At 35.1% G+C, this 11,233-nt stretch overlaps 1 protein-coding gene across 1 annotated transcript in view; it reads right to left on the bottom strand.

Annotated features, from left to right (window-relative positions):
- Positions 1-1,218: 1,218 nt before the first annotated feature.
- LOC150075272 (proton-coupled zinc antiporter SLC30A2-like) overlaps positions 1,219-11,233 on the bottom strand; it is a 133,669-nt gene continuing 123,654 nt past the window's right edge. Inside the window, exon 8 of the mRNA XM_090388424.1 lies at positions 1,219-1,367. Within this exon, the coding sequence (XP_090244550.1) occupies positions 1,219-1,367 (149 nt within the window). The remainder of the gene's footprint in view (positions 1,368-11,233) is intronic.

Raw genomic sequence — 11,233 nt, 5'->3', positions numbered from 1 at the left:
GTATAAATAATAGACTATAGTACACAGAAGCATTAATTAAAATATATCTTTAAAGATTTTAAAAGTAATCAAATGGGAAATACTGTTTGGCAATTGATACTGAATGCATTACTCTAAGTCAAGTTCCTACAAGAACAAAATTTCTTATCCTTTTCATGAGTTCTAAGCCAACAGAATTCCAAACATCAAAAAACACTTTCTAAGCAATAAATTAGAGTATAACAGCAGAATTGCAAATGCAGCTATACTTTAGATTATTTTAAAAATCTTTCATATTTAGGAAATAAAAACTCATTATATTTATGTTTTTTCCACCTAATATTGTTTAATATTCATTATTAAAGTATTTTCATTGATTAAAATAAACTCATATATGCACAGTACATGTGACTGTCCTATCTGTCAGTCTTTACTGACTGAGATAATCAATACGTTGGATGAGCAGGTTCAAATAATTGATATCCTATAGTAATTAGAACTGCCCACATACAGCAAAGGACTGCAATATTAAAATAAACCTAAAACAATACAGAATGCTCTGGGGTCATGGTCACAGAAAGAGGATAGTAAGGAGAAAAAAAAAAAAAAAAACACCTTTTTATTCAATAAGGAATAATATTCATGGAAATCATGGAAATTAGGTTTTGATATGTAAATTATATTGGATATGACAGATAACATTCTTCAAATTGTGATAACATCCACATGAAATCAAGTCATAACACCAATAATGGCTAGTAGCAGAATTTCAAAGTACAGAAATAAAGAATTTTATGTTTCCAGCAGGCTAATTGCAATTTAATGTACCATATGCAGTTATACTTATCATAATATATCACAGAACTTTATAATATAATCATATATAAACAAGTTCAAATAATCGAACCTGCTTATATATGATTCTCTTCATTAAATAAAACAATCATAATTAAGAGGTAAAGTCATAAAAATCAAAGTAAAAATTTATAATTACACATCATTCCTCATGATATTCATTTTGATTCTTTCATAATACAAATGTGACATAGTTGGAGCCAAGGAAAATTCTGTAGTGTGCTAACTTAAAAAATAATAAGGCACATTTGTATATAAAAACTGTCAGATTCACTTGGAATGCAAGAAATCCAAATTGTCTATAGTAAGAACACAAACGTTGCACTTTCCCTACAACAAATGAGCATCTTATTAATAAGAAAAAGTTTACTTTGGATGTAGTTCTCATGGTGGAGGCCCTTGACACTGTTTACAGCACTGCATTGTTTCTGGATTGTATTTCTCAACCTGAATTGTAGTATTATAAATCAGATAGTTTTTTCTTACAAGTGCCTGAGCAGTTTGAAGAATTTTGTGAGAATCAGCATCTGGATCTGAAATTAAAATAATTTTAAAAATTATGCAGTTATCCAGTAAAGATATTAATTTTTTTAAAAATTAATACATTATTATCATATTTACTTCAATGTAAGGATATCACAGATGCATGACAATGAAACAGAAACACAGGAAGAGTAACTACACATCCCTAGTTCAACTGTTAAAATAATCTCTGGGCGATCAGAGCTTGGCTTAATAAATAATCCCCTCTCCCCACACTACAACCCTATTATCCTTCTATCCCCTGCATCTTCCTTACATACTTCCATTCCAAGCAACAGAATGCCATTTCTCTCTCCTAGAGCCCAACCTTACAAGAGACATGGGCAGTCCAATCATTCACTGGCTACTGATTTTGGCTACATCCAATAGTAGCCTCCTCCCAGGTCACATGTCAGTATATTTAGTATGTATTTCCTTGTGTGCTGTCTATCTCCTACTACAATTTAAAATTATTTTGGAAAACTGCCAGTCTTTAATCTACTGTATTTATAATTAGTGAAGGAGTCCAAGGAAGGGGTAAAATCAGGGCATTAAATTTCTACTTGTTTTACATAAAGTATGCTTTTCAGTATAACACATTCATATCCAAAAAATACCAACTTTGCCTTTTCCAACATTCTCTTCTCAATTAACATTTCCATTATTATCAATGGTTTCACATTTACAAGTATCATTTTTTGCTCTCATTTCTACTTAGCATCTTCCATCAGTCCCCCTTACTCTAGTATTTGGCAAAAATAATATTTTTCAAAGTGAGTAGCAGCAATCTCCAGTATACAACTTATTGTGAGTGTGTATATGTGAGTACATGGAGGAGGAGCAAAAGACATGTTAATGCATGTGTTGGGAGTTGCTTTGAACTCAGGACAAGAGCAATCTATTTGTGATGTCTGCAAATTGTTGGTATACAATGGCCAATCTGTGATAATAATATTCTTATGGGATAAGTTGGGTACACAAGATCTGCATTTGGCTCTTTAATGTAATACTCTGCCAAAGACATATGATACTTACTTATATGTCTTTGGCAGAGACATATAAGTAGGTATCATATGTCTTTGGCAGAGACAGACATATGATACCTACTTATCATATTGATTACTTTTTTTAATCCCACTTCTTTACTATTTAAAGCTTCTAACATTGATTTTAATTTAAGTTTTTATTGTATATATTCCCACTTACTGCAGCTTTTATAGTAAGTCCTTGCTGTTCATTGTAATTTTTTTTTTTGTTATGAAAACCCCAAATACAAGAGGTATTAGAACCTATAGTACTTAGTACCATGCTTGGGTTGGAGGTTGAGAAGATGAAAGAAGATATTTGTTGGCATTAGACTTGAACTTCTGTAGAATGTAATTTTCAGGAAATACATATGAAGGAAGGTTGTTCCAGAAAACGGCATTGTTGGCATGTGTTCGGACTGTTTTGAAAGAGAGAGCAATAATTATAGAAGCCAAATCAGAAGAACAGTGCCGGCGAAGGTAAAGAAAGCCTGCACGAGAACGACGAGAAACGTCGGATAACTTACGCGGAAAATTAGTTTGCTGATACGGCACTCTAGCGCTGCTCACTCGGTAAACAGACGGTAGGTGTTAACGGTCTGGAGCAAAGTCGAGAACGATATACTGATTGACAGGTAGGCGTGGCAAACGACGTGCTGATTGGCGCGCGAACACAACACACGATAACATCGCTTTAGTATCACTGTAGCAGCACTAATGGTAACTTGTCCTAATCGTACATGCCCTAACATTTACTGTAACGGTGAAAAAAGATCAGGTTACCTCGACTTGAATCCCATGGGAGCTTGAACCCCTCCCGAAGTGGAGGGGGTAACCTAACCTTTTTTCTTTAGAATCAGTCATATTTAGAAATACATTCATAAAAAAATAAATTTTTTTATGACCGTATTTTTATTTTCTTGTTCAATAATATGCCCTAATGGTGAAAATAGGTCAGGTTACCTCCACTTGAATCCCATGGGAGCTTGAACCTCTCCCGAAATGGAGGGGGTAACCTAACCTTTTTTCTTTAGAATCATGAGTGGACTAGCACATAAATTGTTTATTAATAAAATATTAATTTTTTTATTAATGTACTTTTATTTTTAAAGACACTCATGCGGATACACACGTATCATAACGTCAATCAGCACCTTAATAGCTATTCAGTATACTGTATATATAAAGAATCTTTCTTTCTTTTTCTATTATTTCCCAACCTAACGTTTAAGTTTAGGTCGCGAAATACAAGGAAACCTTCTCTTTTATTTCCTAACCTACCATTTAAGCTCAGGTTATGAAATACAACGAAAAACAAAGAAACCTTTTCCTTTTTTCGTAACCAAACCTAAATCAATAATACAGTAAAAGCACTCATCAACTCCAAAAATCTGCTTTTAATATGAGAAAAAAAAAAAAAAAAACACAATGAAGAACATAAAATGAACGGAACGAAACTTTCTCAGAAAAAAAATTCATGAGTACAAATCATACAGTTGGACCTGAATAGCTATTCGCAATTTGAGTAACAATATTGTGAAAAGTATCTTCATGATTTTTCCCATAAATTTGACGCCACATATATTCATTAATGTGACCCATCAACATATGTTTACAGCTGCCATTTACTCCTTTAGTTACACTTTTTAGTTTCTTCCACTGGGCTTCGATATTATTCGTATGTGCTCCTGTATGTGGATCTACAAAATGTTCCTTGTGTTTCACCGTTAAATGTTTGTACTTCTTTTTTTCTAAGGCCGTAATACGGTTATATGCACGCCATTCATCTGTTATGATGGTAGTATTTTTCTTCACTACTTTTCTAATAATGCGCAAAAGAGTTTTTGCTTTCTGATTTTTTATCAATTTCATGAAGACGAATTTAGATTCTCTTTCGAACACACCAAACACCCATTTCTTCTTAGCAGTTAAATTTCGTCCTCTGTGATGTTTTGGTTTTACCAGTACAGTTTCGCCTGCTTCTACAATTTTCCCCGATCCACCCAACTTAATGGGTTTTTTTATTAACTGCAATCCGCAAATATCTCTTAGTTTCTTATAAAACTTAATTGCTGTCACTTTCGAAATTTCCAGATGGAATGCTGTTTTAGTTACTGGCGTGCACGTTGACCAAAAGTATATAATGTACATTATCTTTTTCAATGAAACTTTTGTATTTTCCATAAAACTATGTTTCAATAAAGAAACTCGTGAAGAACATTTTTTGCAAAACCACAACTTTCCACATGACTCTGTTCGTGATTCAATTAGTTTAAAATAATCATTGCACTTAAAACAGTACAATTTCGGTCTTATCAATTTAGTTTTCATCAATAAATCAAGCAAAGTTTCATTTTCCTTACAAATTTCTTCCATCTTTAAAAGATTCATCGCCAATATTACCTGTTCACCGTTTATTACAAAACTATTATGCACCGTTCTTTACTGGTAAATACACATCATAATGCCAACCAATGACTACACAGTAGCTTGTCGTCTGTCGCGCCCACCACCAATCATTTCATTGTTTGCCACGCCTACCTGTCAATCAGTATATCGTTCTCGACTTTGCTCCAGTCCGATAACACCTACCGTCTGTTTACCGAGTGAGCAGCGCTAGAGTGCCGTATCGGCAAACTAATTTACCGCGTAAGTTATCCGACGTTTGTCGTCGTTCTCGTGCAGGCTTTCTTTACCCAAGCCACAGTGCCTGTAGAAGTATCTGTAGAAAAGGCATGCAGCAGAAACAGTACATCTATGAGACAGGGAGTGGAGAGACTCTGTTAGAGATGAGTCATTAATTAACCTAACTGCCCTCTTCTGAATGGAATCTGAATCCTGAGAGAGGTTTTAGGGGCACTGCCCCAGATATGGGAACAATATTCCATGGTAGGGTGGATTTGCAATTTGTACAGAGCGAATAGCTGTTTGGAAGAAAAGTAACGCCAAGAGCGAAAGAGAAAATCAAGTTTTTTAGATGCAGAGGAAGCAATATTTGTAATGGTACTTGTGCCAAGAGAGCTTAGAAGTCAAGGTAATCCTCAAAAGATATATATCATCTTGCCCAGAAATCGGAGTGTCACCAAAGATAAGCATAGGAGCAGAAGAATCCATTTTGCGAGGTATAAGACAAGATTGAATTTTAGAAGGATTGAAATCAACTAAGTTGTCTTTGCCCCATTGGAGAATTACCTGGAGAACGGCATTTAAGGAATTGGTAGCAGATATTCAAGAAGTTGAAGCTAATTGAGCAGGGCAAGGTTTCTCAAAATGGAAAGTGGAATGCAATGTGCTATCATTGGCAAAACTATGGATAGGATTTCCAGTCAATGGAAGAAGATCATTAATATACAAGAGGAAAAGAGTGGGGCAAAGAACTGAACCTTGGGGGACACCAGCATTAGTGGAGAAGTTAGAAGACAGAGAGCCATCTATCATTAACTAGTGAGTGGTCAGAGATAAAACTGCATACCCAATTACAAAAAACAGCTGGCAAACCATAGGATGGAAGCTTATTTAGAAGACCTTTATGTCAAACACAATCGAAAGCCTTTGAGATGTCAAGAGAAACTGCTTGCTCTTGACATCTCAAACTGCTTGTGTTTCACCGAACTTTTCCATTGAATTTGTTCATAAATGGGTAACATAAGCCAGAATATCACCAGTGGATCGACACTGATGGAATCCATACTGGCAATTGTTGATAAGATGGAAGGTTTCTAGGTAGTTTAAGAGTTGGCTGTTAATTGATTTTTCCATTACTTTAGAAAGAGTAGAAGTAATTGCAATGGGATGATAATCGGATAAGAGGGATTTGTCAACTTTTTAGGAACTGGCTGGATACGAGAAAATTTCCAAGCAGAAGGAAAAACACCTTTGCAATAAGAAAGTGAAAAAAGGTGGCAAAGAACAGGAGTAAGTTCAGGAGCATGTCAAGGTATTGATCTAGGTCCTGATGGTATGTCTCCACTTGAGAACAAGTGGAGAAATACCATCAGGACCTGGAGCTTTCTTAGCATCAAGATTCTTCAAAATCCCTCTGACATCCTTTTGATGAAAGACCATAGGAGGCATTGAATGGAACGTATTGGGAATGGTGGGAGGTGTTTTACCAAGATCATTAATACAAGAATTGGAAGAAAAATTGGAAAAATTGCATTTCTAGAACCATTACGAATGATAAAAATGACAAAAACAGGGCTCATCAATCAGTATGTGTATTAACTTGCATGTGATATGTATTACACAAAAGATATGTTCCAAAGGCAGCAAAAAAAAAAAAAAAAAAAAAAAAAAAAACCTGTGGGTAAAAAGCACATTTTTCATTTTTAATAATCTATAAAAATATCACTAAGGAGAAAGACAACTGGCAGCTTGACCCTCTCACTCCATGTGCTTCTTGCCTTCTCTACTTCATATAATTCAGGATCTCAAGCTGCCAACTGTTTTTCTCTTTAGCATGTAAGCTATAAATGAATAAAAAAATCACCAGCTTATTTCTGCAAGGAGTCTGGATGCTGTGGCCTCATTTTTTAGTATAGTATTAATAGTAGCAAATATTATATAGTACAGGTCAACTGTCTCTAATCTGGCAGCGTTGGGACCTGTGGGATGCCGATTAGTGAGTTTGCCGGATCACTGGTGGTTATTTTTACACATACAGTTTACCCAACAGCTAACCACTTCATCCTACCTTTAACATGTTGACTTCAAAGTTAGTTTAAGAAAAAAATTCCCCAGGGGCCAAAAAATATTTAGTAAATAATTTGATCAGTAATTCTTCCTTGATTTGATCAGTAATTCTTCCCAGTTCTTCCTTGAACTTAATCAAACTATCCACTTCCAAAACAACAGATAGAAGCTTGTTCCAGCAAGCAACTACCCATTAGCTGAAGGTAAACTTTCAGAAGGCACACTTTCTCAAACTACTTGTAGTTCCGGCGCCTCCGTAGCCAGGTGGGAAGGAGCAGCAGTGCGTAGCACACGCTTCTTGATTAGACCGGGGTTCGAGCCCGTCACCACCAAATACGGAGGATGCGGAAAGGTCATTCAGGGAATGACCACCGCATATCCCGGAGCAATATGGCCTTAGTTGCTAATGCTCCTAAAAACCAAATAACAACAACAACAACAACTTGTAGTTCCAGAAAGTGTGCTATCATCAGCATAACTATGAACAGGATTTCCATCAGTAGAAGAAGGTCATTAATATACAAAAGAAAAAGAGAGGGAGAAAGAAGAGAACCTTAGGGAACATCAGCATTAGTGGAGAAGTTAGAAGACACAAAACTATATACCATTACTTGCAGTGAGGGTAGATAAAAAATTGGATACACAATTGCAAAAGACATTTTGCAATCCATAAGGTTATCCACAAACTTGTTTAAACTTTTATGCCAAACATGATCAAAAGCCTTAGAAATGTCAAGAGTAATTGCTTCAGTTCAGATTTTTCCATTAAGTTGTCAAAATGTAAGTAACATAACACAATACATAACAGTGGATCAACACTGACAGAATCCATATTGACAATCACTGTTCAAATGGAAAGTTTCAAGGTAGCTAAAGAGTTGGCAGCTAATGGATTTCTTCATTACTCTGTAAAGAGTAGAGGTAAGTGCAATAGGATGATAACTGGATGGGAGGGATTTTTCACTTCTGTTCAAATTTCATGTTTGTAGTCTAACACAAAATGATAATTTGCTAGTGGAGGTCATTTAGATGTCATAATTAAACAAGGTTTCACACTTACATAAGCTAAAAAATTATATTAATTTCATTAATAACAGTAAGAAATATATTAAAACATCTAAAGATATTTTTAGCATTTTTAAATTATTCTTGAAAATATTTAAATAAGTGACAGTTGAAATGATATTTATAAGTAATTTTTAAAAATTATCAATATACAAAGCACAACTCACTTAGCAGCAATATCAGAATAACACTAAATGAGTCTTATGTAATATAAAGAGTGGAACAACAAACAGAGATGCAAAGTGTGCTAGAGATCTAATGAATGCAGCAAATATGATGATTAGGTATATGTGCACTTCAGAATGCAAGAAAATCAGAATGTTTTGTTATGAGGAACTTTAACTACCTGGAAATAGCTGGGACTTGTGAGCAGGACAAATGCATAGTAGCAGTCAATTTCTGAATGATCTAGATCAGTGCTACTCAAAGTGTGGCCCATGACGAATTGGAAATTGGTCGCAAACGCTACAGTTCCCCGACTATTCATCCGTTATTAGTCCACGAGATTCTTATTTTACAAAAGTACCAGTCTGCAATGGACTGGAAAAAAAAGGAACCTGGTCCTTCACCACAGATAGTTTGAGAAGCACTGATCTGTTTTCTACATCCAACTTGTTAGAGACGTGCTTAGAGAAAGCAGTATTCTTCAGGTGGCCATTACTAAAGATTCATGGAATATGAATCTTTAGTAATTTTTAACATTAGTTATTAATAGTAAGGGTTTGTCATTCTCTTAAGAGGGATTATGATGGCCTTAAATATCATTTGAATCCAATTCAGTGGGAGCAGCTGTATCTTTAAGAAGAAATTCCTAAGGAATACACATGTTAAGTGGGATTATTCTAGATGATACTAATCTTATCTTTCAAAGGATATGACTCACGGAAGCATCTAAAATGGATGATAAAAAAATAATAATAATAAATAAATAAAAATAAAATAAAATAAATAAAACACACCACTGAATTAGTAACAGGAAAAAAACAAGAGGCTGGAGACATAGTTCATCAGACTGTATTCAATACAGAATAAGCTGGCCTGTAAACAAATTACTATGAATATGAATCATGTTGACCACTGTCCAGTGGTTAGCATGTGTAGCTTCAAGGAGGTTGCAGATTCAGGTCCATCATAAAGTGTAGTGCCAGAAATTTCTAGGTCCACTTAATTCCACGTCACAATGAATATGTAAACTCTTCTGGCCTCAGTCATAATAAGAATGAACAGAAATTTATTTATTATTATGAAAATTAGAAAAGATGCTTAAGAAAGATAGTAAGGATTTCTTTGAATATGCAAACAAAAGGAAAGGAATCGACTATATCAGTCCACTACAGAGGAGCAGTGGGATCATCCAAACAGATAGTCAGGTCACCTCTGAGGTGCCTGGTTGCCAAGCTCTGTACCCACATAATCAGAGTCTTACCTGATACGGTTGTCCTTCTGCCAATCTCACCATTCGAGTTGCCCATCTTTGGATCCTTTCCAGAAGATTGATTATAATAAAAGAAAGAACTAAGAAGGCCATTAAACATTTTCTATAATAATGGAGGAATCCTCAGACTTAGGTTAAATTCCAGAAGAATGGAAATGTGTAAAGGTATCTCCCATAAATCAAAGGGGATTTTAAGTGTGATCTGGGAAACTACAAGCTTCAGAGTCTGACTTGTGGCAGAAAAAGTTATGGACAGGTTTCAGAAATCTGATTAAAGATGCTGCAGGGATCATTTTAATAATAACGATGTTATTATTAAGGTATTAATTTAATGATGTTAAAGAGTGCCTCCGTAGCCAGGAGCAGCAGTGCATAGCACATGCTTCTTGATTAGACTGGAGTTCGAGCTGGTGACTATCAAATACGGAGGATGCAGAAGGTCAGGGAATGACCACCGCATATCCCCAGCCTGGATAAAGTGTGAGGGAAGGGCATCCGGCTATAAAAATTTCATGCCAAAACAGTGAAAACGCTGACCTTGTATAATAATGGGAAAAAAGACGAGGACAAAAAAAAAAAAAAAAAAAAAAAATTAATGATGTTAAAGAGTCGCAATACAATTCTGTTAAGGGAGGAAAATCTTGTTTGTACACTAAGATAAAGTACAGTCGATTCCGGTTATTTGGGACACATCGGGACTAGTGCATTTTGGCCCGATTAAGCAGCTGCCCCAATTATCCGAAGTTTCACGTAAATAGTTAAAAATACAATGTACTCCCCCCCCCGCCCTTTACAATTGGTTCACTGTTCAATCAAGTTACGATTGAATCACCATTTAAAGTACCGATCACTATATGATGTGTAATAAGCGCCGGTCATTGTGATCACATTTGTGAATTGAATTTTAATTATATTAAACAGCGATTGTAATTAGCGAAAATAGGAGGAATATTATACATAGGCTATAAAAGTTAAGATATATTAAGTACAAATTTACCCTTTATTACCTTACCAATTAAAAAATTAAATGATACATGAAATTCGGAAGAAGATACGTGATAATCGAAATAATTAATACGTACTGTAATATGTACATACTAACTAAACTAGTTGACAATTCTGTTCAATGTCATTTGTGGTGGGGGTTAATATTTAAAACAGTAAAAAGATAAGCAATCAATAACAAAGAACACCGCATACACACAAATTGCAAGTAACACGATATGTGCAAGTGAGAAGTAACAAATTCCGAAGCTTTAAAAATAGGAATGAAGAGAAGAGCCTGACAATTATTTTTTTTTATATGATTGAAGATTCCATAGAAGTGTAAACACATTTCACCATAATAACCCACAGAATTCCAGCTGTCAATATTATCGCAAATTCAATAAGATAGAGTTTACTATCAGTTTATGATAGATTTCACTAACACAAAAGCCCAATAAACAGGTGACTGCTAATTGTTTTCATTGTTTTATGGTTGTGACCTCCAGAAATTCGACCGAACTACGTGGTACGGTTGGGGACAATCGTAGGGTAATCTTCAGTGCTGCAGTCTTCTGCCCCGATTAAGCGAAGTAAATCCTGGCTATTTTCTCGATTGGGTTCTGTTTTTTAAGATTTGCCCCAAATAAACGGCTGCCCCGATTAACCGGTGGCC

This window comes from Mastigoproctus giganteus, chromosome 14 (genome assembly GCF_048544385.1).
Source record: "Mastigoproctus giganteus isolate SK-2022 chromosome 14, ASM4854438v1, whole genome shotgun sequence".
NCBI lineage: Eukaryota > Metazoa > Arthropoda > Arachnida > Uropygi > Thelyphonidae > Mastigoproctus > Mastigoproctus giganteus.
Note: the sequence above shows the minus strand (reverse complement) of the source record. Positions and strands in the feature narration are given on the sequence as shown.